Source organism: Brachyhypopomus gauderio, chromosome 3 (genome assembly GCF_052324685.1).
Source record: "Brachyhypopomus gauderio isolate BG-103 chromosome 3, BGAUD_0.2, whole genome shotgun sequence".
Lineage (NCBI taxonomy): Eukaryota > Metazoa > Chordata > Actinopteri > Gymnotiformes > Hypopomidae > Brachyhypopomus > Brachyhypopomus gauderio.
Genome location: NC_135213.1, coordinates 655735 through 681190, shown reverse-complemented (window position 1 = coordinate 681190; position 25456 = coordinate 655735). Strand labels below are relative to the sequence as shown.

The 25456-nt window shown below is 41.8% G+C and overlaps 2 protein-coding genes across 6 annotated transcripts; both read left to right on the top strand.

Moving 5' to 3' along the window:
- Window positions 1-1605: 1605 nt before the first annotated feature.
- On the top strand, window positions 1606-14623 carry LOC143509890 (serine protease FAM111A-like). 5 transcript variants are annotated; one of them, XM_076998731.1, is made up of 5 exons: window positions 1606-1811; window positions 2574-2725; window positions 3481-3535; window positions 10960-11034; window positions 11145-14623. In XM_076998731.1, the coding sequence occupies exons 2-5, from the start codon at window positions 2670-2672 to the stop codon at window positions 12936-12938; spliced, it is 1980 nt and encodes a 659-aa protein (XP_076854846.1). In that variant the 5' UTR covers window positions 1606-1811; window positions 2574-2669; the 3' UTR covers window positions 12939-14623. The 5 variants fall into 5 exon arrangements, with proteins under 5 accessions (XP_076854846.1, XP_076854847.1, XP_076854850.1 ...); XM_076998732.1 differs by lacking the exon at window positions 2574-2725; XM_076998735.1 differs by lacking the exons at window positions 1606-1811; window positions 2574-2725 and adding an exon at window positions 3147-3202.
- A 127-nt stretch (window positions 14624-14750) lies between these two features.
- On the top strand, window positions 14751-24573 carry LOC143509892 (uncharacterized). The gene is made up of 8 exons (XM_076998737.1): window positions 14751-14784; window positions 15221-15500; window positions 17875-17957; window positions 20240-21037; window positions 21713-21889; window positions 21964-22004; window positions 24229-24294; window positions 24408-24573. The coding sequence occupies exons 2-4, from the start codon at window positions 15261-15263 to the stop codon at window positions 20310-20312; spliced, it is 396 nt and encodes a 131-aa protein (XP_076854852.1). The 5' UTR covers window positions 14751-14784; window positions 15221-15260; the 3' UTR covers window positions 20313-21037; window positions 21713-21889; window positions 21964-22004; window positions 24229-24294; window positions 24408-24573.
- Window positions 24574-25456: the final 883 nt, after the last annotated feature.

Here is a 25456-nt window from a genome sequence, read left to right as displayed (position 1 = left end):
ATTGAATGATATTACATTGGTAAGAAAACATTTTCTGCTTTAAAAAAATCACCTGACCTTGGTAATGCCACATCCACTAGCTCCTCCACGTCATGTCAGAGCCCATTGTCTACGAGCTGTGCTCTTTCACCCACCCACACATGCTGAAGCAGCTCATGGCGTGAACGTCCCTGGACCCACAGAAACATGTCTTTATATTACTCATCTAGAATATTCTGATTACTAGACTGTTTCAGAAGGACAGAGGCAACCTTTTTTATTTAAAGTTGTACTAATGTTGCACTAAAACTATGAACAGTGTACTAGTCAGATTTAATTAAAGGGGATTATTTATTGCAGTTTACGTCTTAAGTGTATGCATTTGAAGAGATGCAAATTTATTATTGTCATGGTAGGCCAGCCCCAGTCTCAGAGGGAGATGCACACACACACACACACACCTCACTCATCTCACTCACTCCTCCCTCCTTCCTAATCAACATATTAGCACTCATGTCATTATCATCTGCACCTGTTCCCTCTATGTCACCTATTTAACCCCACAGGCCCAGACATCCAGTGTTGTGCATTGTTCTTCTCTGGAGACTGTGCATTGTTCTTCTAATGGACACTGCATTAACTACTAAACGGGTGCTTTCCTCAGTACTTATAGACTTATTGCGCTACCTGCGCTTTGCTTGCGCACTTTTCTTTGTGCACTGCTCTATTGCGCCATTCCTTTGTTGTGCTTCCCGCTATGGACAGTAAAGATGTGCCTTTACCTGCCTCGCGTCCTGCGCCTTTATTCACTCTGTTACAGTTAATTTTAGTACTTTATCTTATCTCTCTGTCTGTCAGTATCATTAGCTCTGTAGTCAGCATTTACCATCATGGTCAGTGTAGCAATTCTTGTCTTGATGCAGTGGACAATATAACTTTTATATTAGCTTATTTTTACCTTATATTTTTGCCTTGTATTATTAAGACAATCCCCTAACATAGCAACCATCTTTTCCATAAACACACCCCAAAATTACCAAATACTTGCATACATAATAAAGCAAAATGTTTATTTTAAAGTGTATTTTGTTACTGCAGCATACAGTGTCTGGTGTTCAAGTGTTCAAACAAAGATTCATACCATTTATTCATTCAAAATATAAAAATCAAACCAAGATTCATATAATTTACTTATTCAAAATATCAAAATCAGATGTCAAAATCATATATATTTAATATAGATAGACTACAGATATAGGCCTATTTAAAAGATGATATTTTTACAGTAACAACAAATCTTCATTATAAAATAGCACATTATTTCTTTATATAGAAAACCACCTTTAAACTGAATGCAATGATGTGGAGGTGCCAGCATCTAATATTTTATTCAGAATAGAACACAAATCACAGATCGAAAGTTTAAACTGAGAGAATGCATCATTTTAAGGGAAAAATATGTTGTTTCAAAATTTCATGGAGCCAACAAATCCCAACAAATCAGTTGCCAATGTTAAAAAATTGAACTAACCAATGACTTTTATTTTGAAAAGTTGTCTTGGCACTGAAGCGCTTACCGACTAACATGAACTTTCCGTTAATTCCTAGATGTGATCTTTTCACATCTTCTAAATCTATCTTTACTGAAAACCATTGTGTGGGGATAAATTCACAATATTCACAATATGTATGAATTGCATAATAGGTATTTATAGTATACACTATGTTCTTTTTAAATAACGAGTCCATTCTTTCGTGAATGTCTGACGAATATAGAACGCTGAACCAACTTTACCGCGGTTGATTCAGTTTGGAGGTAGACAACACTATCGGTAGGTGTCTTTCCATCGTCTTCGTACAAAGTTGCTTTAGATTTTTGAAAGAAGCTCTCTTTCTATGTTCAGACACTTAACAGAGATGCACAACATACGTATATTTATGTATCTGTAATTAGTGCAGAGTGGATGGTCTTGTTTTATCGTGCTAGTAAGTTGCATTCATTTGATGATTAGCTATCTAGCTAGGCTAATGTGACTTTTTCTCGCAACAGTTTGCGTGAGAAGACTAGACAACTCGTTGTATCCTGTTGTATTAAGCGCTGCAAATATTGTTGAGTTTTTAAGTTTTGTGGAGTTCATATAAAGTGCGCATATACAGTATAGTAAAGTACACTTTCCTGTAAGTTCCTCGTTCAACATTACAAAGATAAACTCATATTTGGATGGGAGTAAATAGTGTATGTCCATATTCACCGAGCTTGTTATTATGTAGCTGTAAAATGTATAACATACAACAATTTTGTGTAGTGCTTATCTGTATAAAACAAGTTGGCGTGAGAATAATCTGGATGTGGGCTTCCATGTGTGTTTACATATGTTAAATCATATTTGGACATAATGTGGGAATTGGATGTTGTAGCTAAATGTGTTGTATACAGTGAAACTGTTCGGCGCGTGTAACCGTTGTATTAATAGGTAATTTGTTAAATGTACTTTGTATGGCGCTACGAGCGGTAATGCACATAACTTTCCCGTCAGATATGCCAGGCAGAGAGACGAGCGGAAGTTCATTGAAATATGTTTCCCTGTCCTTAGAGTATCTGATTCGAGCAGTTTGTAACGCTTTGGTTGTGGATAACAAGTCTCCACTCCAACCCGGATAGAAGGGAGCTTTGCAACCGAGTTTAGGGGATGAGTCGTGGAGCACAGGGAGGAGGCCGGAAACAAATGCGACAGTCGTGTAGAGGGTAAGAAGCTTTGTTTATTTCACACAGTCTGAGTTCCAGCTCTACTCTACCATCCATACATGAATGAAGACCGTTACAAGCTCTCGTGCGTTACTCACAACATGAACTAGCAGGGCCAAGCAGTCTGTCGGTGAATCGCACCAAGGGAAAACTAAAGTCTGGTTTATACTTTCGCGAGTGACCGTAGCGCGTAAACCAGGCTTCGAGGGTCCGCGCGGTGAAAATGACGTAATCGCAGTGGCTCCGCCCGTTGTCGATTCGCGAGGTCGTGCACCTCTCGAATTTTGTAACTTCGCGCGCTCCGCGCCTCAGCAATGAACAAAGTCGTGTTTGCACAGTTCATACACCTTTACAAGATTTTGTTGTGATATTTGTTGTGAAACGAAGTAGTTACAATTTCAAGCATTTTCATGAACTTTAGCCTAAATTCCAGCACTTTTCAAACTTGAAACACAAAGCAACATTAAAATTTGTCAGGTAAATGTTCCTTCCCCTGTTTTTGAGGGGTGTTTCTTTAAACTACCACATATCATTTTGGAGAACAGTGGCGGAGGCTTTTATACTTGGCACGTCACATTCTTTGCAGTGTTCTCGGAAATATGTACAATGCCCAGGTCTGTTCTAGTAAGTAACTTTACCGTTCGTGCAAAGCCAAACCCGAGTAGGTTTTTTATCCAGTCATTCTCTTGCTATATAATATTGTCCTATCGTAGAACTGTTTTGAAAGTTGTTTTCTTTTTGTCATGTAACATTAGGATGTCCAAAAGGGCAAGCCAAACGAAGATGGACTTCTTTTTAAAACGAGACCAAGTGAGTGGACACAATTTGCTACCGCATGCTTGCAATGTGTGTGTGTGCTGTATGTTTTTAATCCCGTGTGTGTGTACTTTTAACCTGTGTGTGTGAATGTGCAGTGTGGTTATAACACCTTGTGTGTGGTTTTCAGTAAAATATAGAGGAGACAGACCATGCAGTGGTTTTATTCACCTAGCACAGACAATAAAAGTTGGTCGTCCATGCAAGGCAGCATATGTTGAAATGCATGAGTAATGCTAATATGAGGAGAGAGTGAATACTAGCCATCCTCACACGTGATTTCAAAATGCACTTAAATCTACATAAACAACAACACAAAGTACTCTGATAACCTCTACAAGGAATCAAATAATCTTTCGATCAGTGTTTATTTAAATTTATGTTCACTAAGGCATGAATAATGAATTAGGTCGGGGACTTGTTTATAAAGAACTTGCACAGGCTCAATCTCCAAAACTGCCTGTTTCAACCTGTGTGAAATCACTAGAGATCAGTATTCAACCACATCAGTATGTCTGAAAAACTGGTTCACAAAGGAGTGCAAGTGGAAATAAAATCTCCAATAGGCCTAACTCATGGATTATTGCTGTGCTTGTTTAGCCACACAATGTGAAGATTGTCTTCAGAGTCAAATTTACTTGTATAGCACTATTTACAACAGGTGTCACAAAGCAGCTTTACATGTGTCCAAGTACAAATCCCAGTCCCCAGTGAGCAAGCCAAGGGCGACAGTGGCAAGGAAAAACTCCCTAGAGCATGAGGAAGAAACCTTGAGAGGAACCAAGACTCAAAGGGTAGACCCATCCTCGTCTGGTCAACAACAATTATTAAAACATTGTTATTCAGCATACAGTAAAATAAGTAAGGGAAACAAAAAGAACAGAATGTGCATTCTAGTTTTCCTGAAATCCTAGTCATGGTCTGCTGGGTGAATGTGTGTCAAAACACATTGGTACAGGATCGTCTGTCCAGTGCAGTGGAGTTGGTGTGAAGGAGGGAGACATCAGTGGATGTTTGGGAGACACCATAACAGCTGAAACAGGTTGAGACTCGGTAGCAGCATGACATCAGGAGTAGGTTTACCTCAGCCATAGGAGATACACGATTAGACATGTCTTAGTACAGAGAAATGTCAATGAATGGACCATAGCGGGCTCCAGCAGATCCAACAGATCTCCAGCTATTGCAGCACAGCTAGAAGGGTGGAGCTAGAAAATAGCACAGGCATGAGGGATCGCTGAGACATCAATAATAAGTTTATCTGCAGAGACTAAGAACAAGACATGTTAATATGAAAACCATGTTTATATGAGGAGAGACGTGTACTTGCCGACTAATATGTCCAGGTCACCTGAAAAAGACCATGAGTGACCTTAACCTGAAAAATGAAACACCAGGAGAGCTCTCAACCCATGGGGTGTTAATACTTGCCCAAAATATGCTCGGGTATGAGCATAGTTTTTTTGTTTGTGTAACTGTTTGTTTCTTAAACAAAATCAATCACTAATAATAACGACCCCTCTTTGAGTGATATGTGTAATGCTATGAACATATCACACAAGACATGGAAACTGCTATCCTACCATCTTGCGACTCTAGATCAGACTAGAGTAGATCTAGATCATACTCTAGATCAGACTAGAGTAATTTGGAGTGCATGACTCAGGTGATCAGTGTGACCAATCAGGTGTGGCTATTAACAACCTTATGTAGTGTGTGGCATGAGTGGATGAGAGAGAACCAGTTTGTGAGCGTCATTCACCAGTAGTGCAGAGGCAGCAATGGGCCTCAAGCAGGCAGGCATGCCCTGTAAAACACAATCAAGAGATTTTGAAATATATGTAACCGACCCATATTTACCACTGTGCTCTTGGTCCAGGACCCCCACACCAGTGACCCGTTTATCAGAAACATGAAGATGAAATGGCAGTTCATAGTTTGGTCTAGGGCCAGAGGTAAGGCCAGGGCCTCTGAGGGATCTGAAGACATGCAGTAATGCAGGAGATCTGCTCAGGATGATCTTTAGAGCAGCATTGTCTCACACTTTTGTCATAATTTGAACAGTCCAGTATACAGTGGCGACAGTAGTGAACCAGCTCCAGATAGGAGATGGTACGCTGGCACCACTGCACCTTTGGGGCGGATACCTTGAAAGTGCACAGAGTAATGTGGTTTACCAGAGACACAGAACCTTGCAGGCAGAGGCATCATTGGCTGAGAGCAAAATATGTGCATAACTGATAACAGCAGTCAGGAGGAGGTGTCCATGCAGCCAAGGCGTCCCTCACGATGGCAGAGAACACTACAGGGGAGTCACTGAACCCTTGAGGGAGGTGGCTCCAAGTGAATTGTCATTCTCTAAAGATGAAAACAAAATCTGACTACTATCTGGGTGGACTGGCACTGAGAGAAAGGCAGAACAAATGTCAATAACAGAACAGTTAAAACGTGAAGCATGAATGGAGGTTAGGATTAAATTGCTGGTCAAAACTGTGAAGGAGTATGTGTCATTATGGGGTGTGGCAGTAGAGGGTAAAAGCAGGTACAGGTAGATGGGGAGTCAAGTCCCTCCTACAGCTCCTCCCTTTTCAGTACCCTTCTGAACTTCCTGCTTCATTCCAGTCTGCACTGGAGTCTGCATGCTCGGCATGGCTTTCTTACCGTATCTGCCTGTACAACAGGACGAAGAGGCTTTGATGGCCTCAGAGTCCCCTTTGCAGCTACTGCTGTACGGTTTTAAATTTTCAAAAGTTAACCTTTGCTATTTTATCAGTTTGTTCTCGCCCTATGTATGCAACCTGTGTTTACTTACCTCAAATTCTAGCTGTTGGTATTTTCCACAAGAAGAATATTTTGCTGATGTAAGACACTGACTTTTAGTTAATGAGTTGGCTGCCATTCGCACTATTGTAATACAAAATTTTAGCTATCAACCTGCTGATTGCAAAGATAGGGGGAGTTTGTAAGGTTTTGAAGTTATCTTGCTGTTTTCATATCCATGAACATTCTGATCAGCTTTCTTTTTATGGACATGAGGCATGCTGTGGCACCTCCAATCCCGGTAGATGACTCCTGGTGGGCGTGGATTGAAGTCTTGTGGGCTGAATGGTCTTTTTGTGGCCTTTTTGCCTATAGCAATTAGCCTATACAGTGGGGAAAATAAGTATTTAGTCAGTCACCAATTGTGCAAGTTCTCCCACTTAAAAAGATGGGAGAGGCCGGTAATTGACATAGGTAGACCTCAACTATAAGAGACAAAATGTGAAAAAAAATTTGAGAAAATCATTTTGTCTGACTTTTAAAGAATTTATTTGCAAATAATGGTGGAAAATAAGTATTTGGTCAATAACAAAAGTTCATCTCAATACTTTGTTGTATATCCTCTGTTGGCAATGACAGAGGTCAAACGTTTTCTGTAAGTCTTCACAAGGTTGGCACACACTTTTTAAAAAAAAATTTTTTATTTTGAGTTTATTTCGGTTTTTAGAGAAACGTACATATATACGTACATATACGTATAAACATATGTATAAACACTTATGTACACAAATACATTTACATGAAAGAAAAAGAAAGTAAAATAATAATATTTCATAAATAATAATGGTTATAATAGTGAAAATAATGATAACAATAACCGAAAAAGGTATAGTCTGAAGCATTAGCTTATATTGACTACCCTTTTTAATCAAATATATATATATTATTTCCAATTGTTATTAATAATACACTTTGCTCATCTCCAGAACAATCATACATTACTATTAAAAATCAATAACAAGTTATACATATATAAAATTATTTCTCTTTATTATAAGTTTCTATTACCTTATTTTTAAGCATGTTTTTAAATTTGACAAGTGAACTGGACATTTTTATGTCCTTGTCACAACTATTCCACAAGTTTACACCTTTGACCGATATACATCTACTTTTTGCATTAGTTCTTACTCTTATTTTTTTAAACGTACCAGTTCCCCTGAGTTCATATGTAGTCACTTTAGTTTCACACAATTTCTGAATATTGGTCGGAAGCATATTTTTTTGTGCTTTGTACAGTATCAAAGCTGTATGGAGGTCAACTAGGTCACTGAATTTTAAAGTTTTTAAATTAAGAAATAGTTTGTTTGTTGATTCATGATAATTGGATCGGTTTATAATTCTTATAGCTTTCTTCTGTAACATGAATATTGGTTTAGTGTTGGTTTTATATGCGGTTCCCCATATCTCCACATAGTAGGTCATGTATGGGATTATGAAAGAACAATATAGCAAATAGTGATGATTGATTTAAAATATCTTTAGTTTTATGTAATATTGCAATAGTTTTTGTTTTTTTTGCATTTTTTTGCATTTTTGTTTTTACATAGTTTGTGTTGTTTCCAGCATAATTTGTGATCGATTATAACACCTAGAAATTTGTTTTCATATTTCCTCTCTATATTAACATCATCAATCCTAATTTTTATATTATTCTTGATTTGACTATTGCCAAATACTATAAAATTTGTTTTACTCAAATTCAGTGACAATTTGTTCATATCAAACCATTTTTTAAACTCTTTTAATTCCCGTCAATTATAGGCCTCTCTCGTCTTTTTAAGTGAGAGAACTTGCACAATTGGTGACTGACTAAATACTTATTTTCCCCAATGTAGTTCTTTTGGCTCTGTGAAGCTTCAACATATGCATAAAGATGAAGAAACAAGCTGTTGTTGGATCTGTCAATAGTAATACAAGATAACCCTTTGTGTGTTGCTGATAAAACAAAGGGGCCATTCCATATCAGCTCAACCAATGGTCCCCACCTGACCATCTCAGAATCTGTAACTCTTGAAATATTGAACATGGAACAGAAATACTTTGGATTTTTTCACATATCTGCCTACAAATGGGGAAAGTTTGAAGGGATTCTGAGGTTGTCAAGCGGGGACCAATCCAAATTTTGGTTGCTTTAACATGGAATGACCCAAAGGTGCTGTATTACACCATAAAGGATATGGATGCTCATTGTCTATCTGAAACAGCTGCATAGGGGGAGGGGCCATTTATTGCTGCTTTTTTTGCTTATTCCTCCATATATCCATTATAATAATTTGATACGTTTTAAAGTAACACTCGGCTTTGATGGGTGATTCTTCTTGGATATGTTATTCTTTAGAATAAAAGAGGGCTTTGTTGGGATTTTCCATAAGAATAATCTTTTTCTGACCTGTCAAAGGAGCATCATCTGTCTCCCATCCTGATGGTGCAGTAACACATTTCTTGTTCTGTCTAGACTGTTTTATTATCCATCAGCTTTGACAGTGATATCTTGACCCCCATCACTGTCAGTGAAGCTAATTGTAATTTTCAAGGTGATAACCAAGTCTTTGGAGGGCCTTTGTCACATCTCTGGGATCAGACCTTTGTCCAACAAGGTGGACAGTTCATACTTGTGCCATTTGTGCTGTAGTGAATCAGGAGATGGTAGCAAGTAAATCTGATGCATCTGTAAAGGCACAGGGTTTGCATGACACATTTCTTCAGGGAAATATGCTTGGTCTGTTGTTTGCACTATGACGGAAGAACTAGAGGTCTGAACACACAGTAGATGGTGTGCTTTCTGCTGTTGAGTGTGTTAATGATTCCTATGCTCATGAAAGAAACACTTAGGCCGTACTCACACTAGGGTTTGTGATCCGGGCCCGGGCACGGTTCCCTGCCGAAGCACGGTTCGCTTCTAGTGTGAGCGCTATCCGTGCCCGGGCCCGCTTGGTGCCTCGTGTGATTGGTTCATTTTGCCATTACTCAAACATGACGTCAGTGATGCGACGCTCACGTTAAACAGTCATAGTGGCAAAGCGATTGTTGTGGTCTTCTAAAAATCTTCTAACACGTGCAGCACAATTAACAGACAATCGTTGTGTTAAATGATAGATAAATCTGTGCCTGCACCGTGTTTCTGCACTCCCAAAACGACTCCAAAAATACAATAAAAAGAGAATCGGGAACTCCATAGTGTTGTGCGAGCACGCTTTTTTTCCCAAATGAAGTGGCGTTGTGATGACGTAAGCGTGCTCGGGCGCGGTTGATGAAGGCAATGTGAGTGCAGGCCAGAGGGGGAGTGGGGAGGGGGGATAACCGGGCCCCAGCACGGAACCAGCAAACCGTGCCTAGTGTGAGTACGCCCTTAATCTCACTCCTATTACCACTCCATGAGCCTACAAGCCACCTCAGCATTTCACATGCTGTGCTTCAGCACATAAACATACATCCCCAATTGATTACTACAGAACTGAATTCTTTAAAGTTCTGGATGTTGTGGATAAGCAGTTTGGGAATGATTTCTGCATGAAGGAATGCAAATGATCAGAGATCTAGAACAAGTCCTCTTGAGTAGAGAGGTAAATTATATTGGAAAACAGAACTAAACTTGGTTCTAAACAGTTTGTCCAGGCATTCAAAGTACAGTGTCCAGGCTAGCAGTGAAATTTCTTTCATTCTTCAGAGGATGGGTCCATGGCCTCCATATTCAAACTGAGATGCTACTTGGTCTGCTTCTTCTTGTTTCTGTGTCATCAGCTGAAAGCGGCTTCAGCAGCCTCTGGAGCCTTCAGTAACATAAGTACTGTTATAAACACAGCTCAATAGTGTCGCTGTGTGTCTCATTCAAAAGAACAAGCTGGACATATTGGACAAACAATATGTTTCTTATAAGGAGAACAGAAAAGGCTCATTTGGTTGTTTTACATAGTGGATATTGTGGCAGGGTAAACTAAGGTGGTCAGGATTTGTTGGAAGTAAAATTCAATAGTTGTAGTGACTTCACTTGTTGTAAAGTCACATGATCTGTAAGGGCAGTTTACATTGTCATTTTACAGTGTCTTTACATTTTACCAACATTATAAGTGATTATCATTTTTGAAAGCAATTGAGTTTTAAAACGCCTTTAAAAGTGTGTTTACCTAGGGTTAAAAGAACAAGTTGGACAAATTATAGATCTCTATACTCAAATTTTCATCGCTCAAAATTTTTTCTTATACGAAGATTGAAAAAAGCACAGTTGCTTTTTCCAAGTAAATACGGCAGGGTAAAGTCAGGTGGTTGATGTCACTTGGTTGTAATGCCACTTGCAGCATTTTCTCATTTTATGCAAATGAGTTTTGAAATTTGTAGAATTTGAACATTCAGACATGGTTTGCTTGCATGTCTGATGTTAATACTAAAGCAACATAATGTAGATCTGTGACGGGTGAGACAAATAAAAAGGAAGCGATCACGGTAGTCTCAGAGAAAAAGGAGGATTTAATGGATAAAGTGCACCAAATGAAAACCTGTGACACAATCCAAATGGCTATGTTAATGTAGATATGTAAATAGATTTGTTGATGTAGGTATGTTAATGTTGCTCATTGTATAATGTATCTCTTCTCAAGGTTTCCAAGTCGAAGAACAATTTGTGTATCAAGACAGATGAGACTGTGATGGGAGAGGACACCGTCCACCATCCGGTAGGTTACACAGACTCTCTGCAACCACATTCAACACTGCTGAACAGAAATCATTTTAGAGACTATTACAAAGTGTCCTCTGAATTAAAACTGTTTTTCTATGTCTACAGAGAACTGAAACTCGTGATTTCCAATTCTGCTATAAAAAACAAAAATACAAGGTGACATATAATGGGCCAATGACTGTACAGGAGGCACTAAATTCAAACTCCTCTTTTACAAGCTTTGTAAATAAAAATATGGGAAAGCAAGTGCTGATCTGTAGAGGGGAATCACCCAGAGGAGCCGTGACGTCTGACTTCCCCTGCTGTCTGATTAATAAAAATGAGGTTATGGATATAACCTTCATTAAAATGGATAACATCCGAAAGGGGAATAAATCAACTTATACGAGTGACGCCAACAATTTTGTTACCTTTAACATTAAAATACGAGGTATCAAAGTTATTCGACAACTGATGAGAAACAAGGAACTGACAAGATGTGTGGATTACGTTTGTGTGTATGCCTTGAAAGGAGGAAAGCTGAAGAATTCTCTTAAGCATGATGGAAGGTTTAATGATGTCATTTTTAAAAAGAAGACACATTCTCTCAAGGACATGAACAGTGAGGATATCCACAACATGTCAAACATTGTTGACCCTCTGAATGGAAAGCGGTTCGAGATTTTTGTCGAAGACAATCGGCCACCTAGTCAGGGGTCTAGTCAGGGGTCTAGTCAGGAGTCTAGTCAGGAGTATGAGCAAGTGAATGATCCTCGTGAAGTGTCCGCAAGTCCTACTAGTCATCAGTCAGAAACTGCAGCCTCTGTCAGCACTTTGCAGCAAAAGCTGCCGAAAGGGAAGAGATCGAACATAACGCCGATCCGTATTTCAGACATCCCAAACTCAGAGGAAGTCCTGAAAATTCTCAGAGATCAGATGGGAGATTTGTTGGGGAAGCTGAAAAAGCGGGAGGAACTCTCAAAGCCTGCTGAGGTGCAGAGGTTCTTCAGAGTGGAGTATGATAAAAGCGCTCAGAGTTTCTCTGTGATAAAGACAGTAAAACGATTAATGAAACTCTCTGACTCTGTCTGCCAGATCTGTGTGAAAGGGGACGCAGTAGGAACTGGATTTTTGCTGACTGGCAGGTTCATTTTGACCAATGCACATGTTTTTACAAAGGCCCATGAACTGCAAAACTGCATAACGGCTATATTTGAATCTGAGGATTTGGTCAAAGAGGACACGGAAGAGATAATGGACACAGAAGAGATAATGGACACAGAGGAAAGAATGGACACTGAGGAGAGAAGACCAGGGCACATGACAATACCTGTGACCGTAGTTTGCTCCTTTAATGGGAAGAATGATATGGAGCAGCACCTGGACTTTGCACTGCTACAACTGAGCAGTGATAAACTTCCTGACTGTCCTCAATTGCTTAGTCACTATAGTCCACCTTCCATTAGGGGTGGGATCTGCATTGTTGGATATCCTGGGGTTGGGGTTAAGAAAATGGACCCCTGTTTCATCATTCTAAAAGAAGAAACTGCATCGTCTTTAGAACAACACGTTTCTGAGAACCAAGACTTCATTCATCTCATGACAAATTTGTGTCTCGTGGAGAACTGGAATATTTGTAGTTCCCAGATCAATTACAATTCCTGTTTCTTCCATGGATCCTCTGGCTCCCCAGTCTTTAATGAGTCCTGTGAACTGATTGGAGTTCACACTGGTGGCTATGTTTACCCAGGAGCAAGAGGGAAGCCAAGGAGTGTGATGGAGTACGCCTATCCCATGCTGCCCATCCTAGTGTCCATCATCAGACAGTGCAGGAAGTCTGGGAGAGTTTATGTTGTTGAACACTTTCAGTCTCTAAACAACATGAAACATGTGCTTAAAAAGGCAGATGAACAGAAGTAGGCCTGTAATCAGGTCAGTTAATGAGGGAGGTAAATCAGGGAAGTAATGAGCTCAGTTATTCACTGAAGTGAATTCACTGAGAGATTTGGAGCATGATATTTTTTAGTGTATTTAAGAATTGTAAATTCTCAATGATAGACTTCCTCAAAGAAAATGTTTCCCTCTCGGTCGTCAAGTTTTCAGCTTAAGAGCCCCCTGTCTTAAATGGTCTTGCACAAGAACTCCCAGTTCATCCTAAGGCTAAGGGTCCAAAAGCAGTGGCGGCTGGTCAATATGGGGCACTGGGGCGCCGCCCCCTTAATATTGTTCCAATATTAAAATTAGTTCATTATAAACTGCGATAGTGAGGAAATTATTTAGTCACACTGTGTGTCTAATAGCCATGTTTGAATTTATTAAAAGAGTAAACACATAATTGTATTTAATTGCTCACATTGTGCACACTTCCTGTGTGCGGGGCACCAGTCTAATGAGAGTGCATGGAGAGGCATAAACTTTTGCCAAGCACATGATGTGAGGCTGCAGTTTAATTGGTTGGTTTCAGATTTTCCACGGGGTGCAGCTCTCTGTGCCCCAGACACACCCACTCTTGTTGGACACACCCACTCTTGTTGGTAGTGTCAGTCAGCTGCGGTTCGTTAAAGCTAGGTTTATACTTTTGCGAGTGACCGTAGTGCGTGACTTCGCCCACCTCGCGTGAGCCTCCAACGTAATTCGGTTCACGTTGAATATCAGCAGGCTGGAGCAGCAGCTCTTACAAAATGAGAGAAAATTGAGTTTTATCTTTACAAAAAAATCATTTCACAAAGCATTCACCTGAAGAACGCTAGGGCAAAATTCATGTTCAAATAATTAAAGGGCAATAAGACTGCTTTATTTGTTTTTAATTTGTTTACGCCCCCCTCAATTTTTTTTGCACCAGCCGCCACTGTCCAAAAGTATATGCATTTGTTATTTGTAACCCATTTTGATGCGTCTTGTCCTACCTGGAGGGGGGTGTGTGTGGGTGTGTGTGTGTGTGAGTGAAACTAGGGGTAGATCATGGGAGGGCGTTTGCGTAGGAAGTCAGATACATTATAGTGTGCAGCACTCTATGAGGTCCAGAGAGACAGAGGGACAAAGAGATGAAGATCAAAATTGGAAAAATGGTAATTAAAAACATATTGGGATTGGTTAGACAATTAAATGAAGTGGGAAAGTTGACCTGCAACTTGACCTGATATCATTGTTTTTTAGAAAATAACTTTGTATTCCAGAATAAGTAATGTTAGATGTATGTCATATGGTTTTGTTAATTCCAGTGATTTATTCCAAGATTATTTCACAATCAGTGTTTACAGTTAGTGTTGATTAAAATGTGTGTTTGGGAGAATACAAAAAGTGGAGAATGTTGTGGAAAATGCTGAATTGTTAGTTTCTGATATAAAAAAGTATTTTTGAACATGGCGTGCGACCAAATCAAGAAGCTTGAGGTCACCCTTGGGGTCAAGGGACTAGACAGAGGGGGAGAAGACAGGAATGGAGATGTGTTCCAGAGAAAAGGCTTGTGCTGCGGAATTTATGCGCTTAGACAGGCTTTAGGGGAACTAACATAAATCTTGTCTATGTAATATGTGTCCATAAATTGTATGACTTTGTAACACATGAAAAGTGCTTAAGCTTTATAAGGACTGGCATTGTGAGAAATAAACGAGTTATTTTGGTAATAAGTCATTATTCTGTGTGCGTGTGTTGCTGTCACTGACTGATGTTCTCTGAGCTTGTAAATCTTCTTACAGAAAAACCTGGGTTGTTGTGCCGGAGAATTTCCATGACAAACCAAAGCTCAGAGCGGTGCTCACTAAAGGTATCGCAGGCATTGGGAAAACTGTGCAGAAGTTCATTCTGGACTGGGCAGAGGGAAAAGCTAGTTAGGATTTTAGATTTCATGTTTGCGCTTCCGTTCATGACCAGAACTTCATAGACCAGAGTCCCCAATGTGAAGAGAAAACAGCAAGCAAGAAATGATTAAAAGTTATTTTCTTTTTGCTAATTGTGTTACTATTAAATGTTCTTGACTGGGATATAAAACTGATCTAAAATAACTAAAAACACTGATGTTACAATATTATTAATTACTAATATAAATAGCAATACTGATAATAAACAAACAAACAAAATACTAAGTCATAGACTCATAGTTTTGTCATTTCGTTTAAAATCTGTGACAGACACATGCTTTGGGCTAGTTTAAGCTTCTGGAGGGCAGGTTTTACACTGACTTTGGGCTGGATATTTTATAGGACCTGGCAACCCTGAGTACGTTGTTAAAGGAGAGGCAGAATGGAGCAACATAAGTGGCAGAAAAGGGATGCGGAGTATTTACGCACAAAGAAATTGAAGAGTCTCAATGTAGTTGATACAAAATGTGTAAAAATCACAGACATGTTCACTGCTGTAGCCTCCGCGTCCTCTGTAGGTGAAGACAGCAGCAGCAGACAGGGAGAGCAGCAGCCAGAGATGCAGGCTTGTGAAAGAGAAACCGAGGGACAGACTGAGCAGGAAAGTGTAGTACGTAAGCAGGTAGTAACGTTAGGATAACACAGGGACTTTATTACATGAGAATGATGAGCAATGGTGATTGATTAGTATCAATATTAATTGGTATTTACATACTTCCCAAAATCCTGCAGCCACACGTCCTTATTCTGATAAAATAGCAAATGGTCAAGACTAAGAAGTGTTGGATGAGCAGCAAGTGTCCATTTTAGGCTGTCATAGCATTTTAGATATTTAGGTTAAAGGTGTGTTGAATATGGAAGTTATTCTGTGTCAATATTCAAATGAAAATGTAATACGCATTTACATTTACATGTTCCACTCTTACAAGCAACTTTGAGCTCAAAATTCAAATGCAATAATTCCATTTACATTTGCAATGTGATAGACGTCTATTTATATTTCATTTACACATACATTTTGATGCTTTATTTGTGTCTTTATTGAAATGAAAATGTATTTCCCGATTTGAATTATCAAGTTCATGTGATCATGCAAAGGTTTTATCAAAATTATAATTAAAATGCTATTCGCTTAATATGCTTTGCATTTCGTGATAACACGTTTGAAACGTAATTTTCAACCTCACCACCACGCTAAAAAGATGTCAATATTCAAACGTTAATGGAGAAATAGCGCCACCCCTGTTTGCAATAACATTACGATACCAACAGCGCTCAAACTGTCAAAATGCATCTTGAAAATGCAATCCGGGCAGATTGCATTTTCATTTCCATGGTCTTCCACTATAGTCAAATTATAGTCAAATTAGATCCCATCAGCCTTCCAATCAGATTCCACAGCCCTTCACTTTATTCAGCCAATCGGGACTGGACTAAAGCACGCTCAGCAGTACAGGCGAGTTTTTGGTCTTGATTTATGATCCCTAAGGTGTAGTCTGAGACCAAGGCAAACTATAACGTAGAGGAAAAGAACTCGTACGAAAGACAGACCAAAGAATAAAAATGTACATTGAACACTTGATTAAACAAACACAATCTATGAACCCCAAAGGTATAGTCTGAGACTAGGGAAAGGCATGAAACGTAGACAACGGAAGCTTATACTAAGGACTTACCAAGGCATGAAAACATAAGGACCACTCAACTCAAGCAAGGACAATCTATGAACCCACAAGGTGTAGTATGGAGTGAGATTACGGTCTTTAATATGAGAGCGCAAAGATAAGATTAAATCAAGCAAGTCAGACACACTGAGCACGCAAAATCAAGAAAACCAAGCGCTGTTAAGTGCGCTCACTTGTTTTCAGCGCGCGTTTCAGTTTTTTGCTCGCTTCTAAAATTTCTGCTCACGTCATGATTACAAGTACGTTACAGATTAAGGCTTGGTAGAGGATTACCTGCCCCTGTGGCATTAACCACACTAAACAGGGACGCTGGGGGATTCTGGATAACATTACTTATCTAGGCATTACCGCTTTATAACTTTAAAAATACGACAGCACAAATGTTTATTTAAATAAACCAGCATTAACGAGCAGAAATGGTTTTCTGTTTCTGATCACACGAGACGCTTCACGGAGGTCGGCCGTTCTACCGCCGTAGTTTGAGGCACACAGTTGCTCTGCCACAGCGCTCAATTTGGCAATAACAGTCACATCAGCGCCAGATAGGGCAGAGATGTCCGCCACTTGATCGATTAACATTTCACACTAATATAGTGTAAATTCACCATAAGGACTCGTCTGCTACCCTTTGAATTAATCTAATGAGCGCTTCTGCGACCATGTCTAAAAAAAACTCCTGTACTGCTGAGCGTGCTGTAGTCCAGTCCTGATTGGCTGCCCAAGGTGGAAAGCTGTGGAACCTGATTGGCTGAATAAAGTGAAGCTGTGGAATCTAATTTGACTATAGATTCTAGTCATTTGACTATAGATTCATTTTCATTTCAATAAAGACACAAATGAAGCATCAAAATGTATGTGTAAATGAAATATGAATAGACGTCTATCACATTGCAAATGTAAATGGAATTATTGTTGCATTTGAATTTGAATTTTGAGCTCAAAGTTGCTTGTATGAGTGGAACATGTAAATGCAAATACGTATTACATTTTCATTTGAATATTGATACAGAAAAACTTCCATAGTTGAAAGGCTGCATAGTAGTTTGAATTTGTAGCCTGTGGTTCAACATGTTTTAAAAAGCACTCAAACAAGTAAAATTACAGATTTTAAAACTTATAAATGATAAATAAAAGCTTTGCAATTTAGCTATAGTAAGTGTAAAAAAAAGATATGCCCACACTGAATAAGAGTAAAACGGTGTCAAATGCTTTTTATAATTCATAAAGCAGCTTTGTAGCTGTGACGCTGGGACAGAAGCAGCAGGAGACAGGGGCTGAGGGTGACCTGTTTTATTCTCCATTGAAACTTAGGAACTCAGGCACCACGGCAGTAGAAACAGTAAAGCAAAAAGAAATATAGAAGACAAGCGAGCAACGAAGACGAAGGCACACAGGTGAGTAATACTCTTTTCTCCCATGGAGCGAGGCGGGGTAGCCAGGTGAATGCGCAGCACTGGACGGCGCGACCTGTGGGAATAAATACACCCCAGCTGATTAGAGACAGGTGCTAGTATTCTGGTGATCGGGAAGGTGGGAGTGACCGAGGCTGCGAGGGTGTGCTGCGTGTGGTTGTGGATGTGCATGTGACCGAAGGTGTGTGTTTGGGCGCCCTCTGGCGGCCTCCAGGCTGGCCTACCGTGACAGAACCCCTCCCCAAAGATCCCTCCAGACGGACTTTCCTCGGGCGTCCCGGACGGCACGGAGCAGGAAGACTGGGATGCTCTCGATGGAAGGAGGCGAGCATGGAGGGGTCCAGCACCTGAGAAGCCGGAACCAACGACCGCTCCTCAGGACCGTAGCCCTCCCAGTCAACCAGATATTGCAGTGCTCCACCCCGACGCCGAGAGTTCAGCAACCTCCGAACGTGGTGCGCAGGTCCGTCTGACGGCTGTAACTGAGACGGCGGTCTCGGCCTCGCCTCCGCGCTCAGAGGACCCTCCCGGTACGGCTTCAGGGCTGAAACGTGGAAGGCTCTGGACACTCTTCTGTCCACCGGCAGTCGAAGCTGGTATGTAATGGGGTTAACGCGTCGGGCAATGACGTAGGGCCCCGCGTAACGGTCCGTCAGCTTACCCCTCGGCCCAAGACGACCATCGCTGGTTGACACCCATACCTTGTCCCCTGCATGGTATTCCGGGGCTTCGCTTCTCCGCCGGTCTACTTTAGCCTTGAAGCGTCGCACGGCCGCCTGCAGCTTGCGGTGCGTATCAGCCCACACTCGCTCGCTTCTCCTACACCAGTCCTCCACAATCGGTTGGTCGGATGTGGCAGCATTCCAGGGATATAGAGCCGGCTGTCTCCCTAGAACGCACTCAAAGGGTGTTAGTCTGGTGCTGGACTGAACCAAGGAGTTCTGAGCGTATTCAGCCCACATGAGCAGCAAACTCCAGGTGTCGGGATACTCACTGCAATAGGCACGCAGGAACCGTCCCAGCTCTTGGTTCGCGCGCTCTACTTGCCCGTTAGCCTGTGGGTGGTAGCCGGATGTCAGACTGACCGTGATGTTCAGCTTTGCGAGGAACTCTCTCCAGACCCGAGAGGTGAACTGTGGTCCTCGATCGGAAACGATGTCTTCGGGGATTCCGTAAAGCCGAAACACCTCGCGGAGCAGCACCTCCGCTGTCTCCCACGCTGTTGGCAACCCTGGAAGCGCTATGAACCTCACCATCTTAGAGAACCTGTCTATGACGGTAAGGATGGTGTTGTTACCCTCCGACACAGGCAGGTCCGTGACGAAGTCCACAGCTATGTACGTCCAGGGCTGCCTGGGGATGGGGAGCAGCAGTAGCTTGCCAGCCGGAGGAGTGCGCGGCACTTTGCTCCGTGCGCACTCGGCGCATGACGCAACGTGGCATCTCGATGCATACCGGGCCACCAGTAACGGGCTCCCAGCACCTGCGACGTACGGGTGGACCCGGGATGTCCTGTGCCAAGAGACGAATGAGCCCAGGTAATGAGGGGAGTGCCTTGTGCCGGGGGAACATACCTGCGATGAGGAGGACATCGGGGATGCGGATTGGCCGCGGAGATCGCCCTGTCGATCTCCCACTCCACAGAGTTGAGAAAGCACTCCGCAGGGAGTATGGATTCCTCCTCCGTGGACTCCTTGCTCTCGGGAAAGGACAGAGAGAGGGCATCGGCTCGTGTGTTGTTATCCCCAGGGCGGTAGGTGACCTGAAAACGAAACCTTGAGAAGAATAAAGACCAGCGGGCTTGTCGTGCATTCATTCTCTTGGTGGTTTTCAGGTCCTCCAGATTTTTGTGGTCCGTGATAACGCTAAAGGGATGTCTCGCTCCCTCCAACCAATGCCTCCACTCCTCAAAGGCTAGTTTCATCACCAACACCTCACGGTCACCTACCCCGTAATTCCTTTCAGCGGAGCTCAGCTTCTTAGAAAAGAAAGCGATCGGCTTGGGAGAGCTGTGCTTCTTGAATTGCTGGGACAGCACAGCTCCCACTCCCACATCCGAAGCGTCCACTTCAACGATGAAGGGCTTGCTAGGATCGGGCTGATGCAATACCGGAGCCGTTGCGAATGCCCATTTTAAAGCCTCAAAAGCCTGCTCCGAAAGTACATACGCTACCCTCACGTTGTCACTCCGTGTGGAGTGGTATGTGAAGTAGAGTCCACACTGCATCAAGAAGCCCTCACACTTCTCTGGGTCTCCGTTGTAGGGCTCTGGTGGCGCAATGTGGACCTTATCCTCCTCGGAATCGGGAGATGAGGGCGTCCTCGCTTGGGACGTGATACTCTGCAAACAACTGGACATCATCTGCATAAGAGCCCTGTGAAGGATTATATTCATGTGTGATTCGTGTTAATCATGTCCATGCAGACACTATAGCACGGTCTGTGTGAAAAGTACTGCTTTGTAATTAACTGTAACCATATTGAAGATGTTTTTCTGTAAGACTGAAGTTTTCTGTGCAGCAGCAGAGTTGGTGATAATATTGCTTATCCGTTTCAAAGCACCCAAGGTTGAATCCCAAGGAAACTGATAACTGCTCCTGGGAAGCAGGCGTCCTTAGTTTTTTCTACACACACACTTTGACTATAAGAATCTGGACTGAGAGAGACAGTTCAGAGTTACTGCATGAAGCGTAAGCGTCACATCATACTTTTATATTTTGTAACTCTCTTGCTATCAAATAAATACTGCTTAATATATTATAAGACCTTGAATTCTGTGCCATCAATTCCACCACAGCCCGCATCTCCTCGATCTCCTGTTGTTGCTTACCGATAGTTCTTCCTTGTAGAGCTAGGATCTCTACTGGAGATAGCTCTTCTGCTCCTGCTGCTGAAGGCTGCGCATTCTGTGACGCTGGGACAGAAGCAGCAGGAGACAGAGGCTGAGGGTGACCTGTTTTATTCTCCATTGAAACTTAGGAACTCAGGCACCATGGCAGTAGAAACAGTAAAGCAAAAAGAAATATAAAAGACAAGCGAGCAACGAAGATGAAGGCACACAGGTGAGTAATACTCTTTTCTCCCACGGAGCGAGGCAGGGTAGCCAGGTGAATGCGCAGCACTGGACGGCGCAACCTGTGGGAATAAATACACCTCAGCTGATTAGAGACAGGTGCTAGTATTCTGGTGATCGGGAAGGTGGGAGTGACAGAGGCTGCGAGGGTGTGCTGCGTGTGGTTGTGGGTGTGCGTGTGACCGAAGGTGTGTGTTTGGGTGCCCTCTGGCGGCCTCCCGGCCGGCCTACCATGACAGTAGCCATATACAAATACATGTTATAGCTGTTTAAAGGAGGGAGCACCTTTAACCTTGAAGAATTAGAATAGCTGTTAAATCGGAGAAATTCAGAAAATACATATTAGAAATTATTTCAATAAAATCATAAAAGTGGTTGTGATATAATAATGCTAATTATTTTTTTCCATGTCGTACCCCACATACATAAATTACAAGTCGGTTGTGCTCCGCTAATTATGAGGGGCCGGTCTAAACCAAAAATGTCAGGGCCGATTTTTTGTCCCAGTCCAGCCCTGGTAGGGTGAAGCGCACATGGCAGCAAATAAAAATATCAATATAAAAACATAGTGCAAAGTGGTATGAATCATAGTACATAATTACCTAATGTTTTACATATAACCAGCCAATCCTTGTATAGTTTATGATTGGTTATGGTTTTGTAGCTAATAGGAAAAAGGCGAAGGCGCGCAAAACCGGAGGGGGGCTACCACCACCGCCTTTCACCCAGGCTGAAGAGCTGGCTCTATCACAGAACAGAGGCTGTTCTATAACTGATGGCATCCCTGGAGGAAGCTCAACCGAGCCAACTACCACAAAGGCCATGAACGTTTATCTTAAAGGTATATTAATTACATTTATTCATTATAGTGCTTAAACCACATTTAACTGAACAATTTTAAATCCATCTCTTCAGTGATCGACGGTGTGGTTCTAACAGTTGAGCCTGCTGCAGTTGTAAGTCATTTTAAGTATCTATATCTTGAAGTGTACAAATATTTCACTTGTAAACCACAAAAAACATTAATCCAGGATGAAGAAACCATCTCAGCTGCTTCTGTGTAACAACTGAGAGAGAGGCCTGAACGCAAGTGCGGACTGAACAATGATTTAATACCAAAACTAATACATATACACAGAGCACACAGAAAATACACCAAGAATAATCAAACACCTAACATATGAACCAAAAAATAGTGATGGGACATCTGAAGTGTGGCTTCGAGGCGTGTACCGAGTAAAAAGGGGGCATGTCCGATGAAGCCCCGCTTCGGAGCTTGTGATATTGAGCAAAATCACGTAATCAGCAACAAACGAGGCCTCGGATTACATCGGCCACGTTATTGCTTCATTTTGCATATCTTTTTTCAAAATAAAAGCACTATGAACCCTGTTGCTTTGTGAGTTGTAGTAGGTGGTTAAATTTAAATTAAAAATCTGGAACGTTATAAATTCTTTGTTTGATCAGGATGTATATCAGATTGACACATCAAAAACAGACTAAAAACCATTGGAAGAGGCTAATGTTGGACATCATGTAGGGAGGGGCCAGTCCATTTTTGGCTTTGTAAGCAAGCATCAAGGTTTTATATCTGATGCGTCCCGCATCAGATAGTGGAAGGAATTGGATCCAGTGGGCATGTAGTAGGATTGCTGGAAGTCAGAAGTTGATGTATCTTGTCTGAGGAGAGAGGGGAGAAAGAAGGAGTTGAGTGTTGGGTTAGGGGTACTAGTAGGAAGGTTGGGATCTGGGGAGAAGGACTGATGGACTGCTGCGATCTTCTCTTCAAAGAAGATGACAAAATCCTCAAGAGTGAGAGAGGATGGAGGAGGGAGTGAGGGAGGGTTAAGGAGTGAAGAAATAATACTGAATAGCTTGCGTGGGATGGAAGGTTGAAATCTCCAAGAAGAATGAGGGGGTTTGCTTCAATGGTGAATTGACTAAGGAGGGTATCAAGTTAATCAATTAAGTTCTCAAGGGAACCTGGAGGGCGATAAATCACAATGATGTGAAGAATAGTTGGGTAGGATACAGTGATAGCATGGAACTCAAAGGAAGAAATTGAAAGAGCTGAAAAGGAGAGTTGGGTGAAACGCCACTCTGGAGATAAAAGTAGACCTGTGCCACCTCCCCTTCCAAGACGTCGTGGGGAATGGGTGAATGAGAAGGCCAAGGACAGAGCAGCCGGAGTTGCAGAGTTCTCTGGAGTGATCCAGGTTTCGGTCAGAGCCAAGAAGTGTAGCGAGTGGAGGGATGCAAGAGCTGAGATGAAGTCAGCCTTCTGGACAGCAGATTGGCAATTCCAGAGTCCTCCAGTCATTGTGATAGGAGTTTGTGGTGAACATTGTGGGTAAGTTAGGTTCCTGGTGTTGCGATGGCTATGATGGTAACTATGAGCTCTGTGAGATACATGCACAGGAATTGGCAGACACATTGTGGAATAAAAACAAGCTTTATGAATACTAGCAGGGAAAGAAAATGGCAGAATAAGTTGAGACTTAGCTGGGTTAGAGATTCAGTGTCTATGGAGGAAAGTAGATGAATCAAAGAGCGTAGAAAGTTACTGCATGCATCTGTAGCGGAGTTGTCCTAATTTATCTGTTTTAGTCAGTGCTGTATCCGCCCCTTAATTCACACCTTAGACCAGGGCGAAACTACACCTGGAGTGACTAATTACAGCCAATAACAGCTAACAAGCAACAAGATTATGATAAGAAGCCTAGAATCTACCAGAATCTGAGGCAATAGTAATTAAACTCAAGTCCTACCTTAACCAATCACAGGATATTCTAAGACTAGATACACAAAGCACACTTCTTATAGAACAGGAGTGGCCAACCTGCGGCTCTTTGCCTGGTTTTATGCGGCTCCCCAGCCAGTCCACACTCTCACCTGCACTAACGGTCTGTGCCATGGCCCAGTTACCTCATCAGCTCTGAGGGCGACACACTGCTACATCTTCGTGCTGCGCGGTTTGTTTACAAGCCTAGCGAGCCGCTAATACTTTTAAAACTTGCTCACACGAGTTACTAATTCGCCACCTACTGGCGATCGATCGATCACGATATAATACTTATTTTTTGTCCATTACACCCCCCCATCAACAATTTACATGCCCATGTATGATGTGGCTCTTTGCCGTAACACAAAAAAAAAAAGGTGGCTCTTGGTCTCTGACAGGTTGGCCACCCCTGTTATAGAACATGACAAATGTACAGCCCAATGCAGGACCATCAGCATCCAGAGGTCAGCTTGGAACAGTAATATTAATTTCATGTCATTAAATAGTCAAAATATTTAAGAACACAAAGATCTTTGTTTGACCATATAGTATGTTTTTCTTCCTCTCTGTTTCCAAGTTGCCTGTTAAGGATTTGTACTACTACACCTCTACACCTCCAGAAGAAAATTGAGAAGACTGATGGAGCAAATGAAACAACAAATGAAACTCACACAGCTTGAAATTTAGTTGCTCGAGCATAAGTTAAAGGTGGGGGTAATTGCTGTGAATATATAGATGTGAAGGTTTTTACTAAAAAATGAGAACATGGAATATAACTTGCTGTTTATTTTTTGTTTTCAGGAAATAAAGAAATCAAACACATTGTTTTCTTATTTGTATAATTAAATATCAGCTGGGTGCAAGAAAAGAAAATAATTACCGGTAATAGGAAAAATATTGGCTGCACAAAGCATCTCGAACAATTTGACCATTTGTGTGGTCCGATACAATCACATGTGGTTCCTCCTCATCAGTTATTTCGGGTATGACAGGATGTTGCTTCCTTCGGATAGTGGCAATATTGTGCAACACAGCACATGCCACTATGTCACACGCCCTCTCTGGAGTGATCCTGAGCCTTTGCAGGCACTGAAACCTGGCCTTGAGTATCCCGATTGTCATTTCCACCCTTGCTCTAGTATTAGATAGGGCCAGGTTGTAGCATGACTGGTCCTGGCTCGGGGTCATGGTATGGTGTCATAACATATGGAAGGCAGGGATACCCTCTGTCTGCCTGAAGGAGACCATGGGGTTAGGTGCCTTGCTCAAGGGCACCTCAGTCATGGCCTCAGGTCTGGGAATCAAACCCACGACGCTCCGGTCACAAGACCAGTTCCCTACTACCAGGCCATGATTGCCCTTGAGCAATAATAATAATAATAATAATAATCTTTATTTGTATAGCACATTTCATACATACATGCAACTCAAAGTGCTTTACAGAATAAATAAAAAGAAAAATTAAAAGGAAGCTGTCACGGTAGGCCGGTCCGGAGGCCGCCAGAGTGCGCCTAAACACACACCTTCGGTCACACGCACACCCACAACCACACGCAGCACACCCTCTCAGTCTCGGTCACTTCCACCTTCCCGATCACCAGAATACTAACACCTGTCACTAATCAG

Bases quoted from the DNA above. Each gene is read 5' to 3' on its own strand.
- LOC143509892 (XM_076998737.1), top strand. From the start codon at position 15,261: ATGGAGCAACATAAGTGGCAGAAAAGGGATGCGGAGTATTTACGCACA. The intron at 15,501-17,874 runs GTAGTAACGTTA...ATTGAAACTTAG, and splicing joins AAAGTGTAGTACGTAAGCAG to GAACTCAGGCACCACGGCAG. The intron at 17,958-20,239 runs GTGAGTAATACT...TCTCCGTTGTAG, and splicing joins ACGAAGACGAAGGCACACAG to GGCTCTGGTGGCGCAATGTG.
- LOC143509890 (XM_076998731.1), top strand. From the start codon at position 2,670: ATGAGTCGTGGAGCACAGGGAGGAGGCCGGAAACAAATGCGACAGTCG. The intron at 3,536-10,959 runs GTGAGTGGACAC...TCTCTTCTCAAG, and splicing joins TCTTTTTAAAACGAGACCAA to GTTTCCAAGTCGAAGAACAA. The intron at 11,035-11,144 runs GTAGGTTACACA...CTATGTCTACAG, and splicing joins AGGACACCGTCCACCATCCG to AGAACTGAAACTCGTGATTT.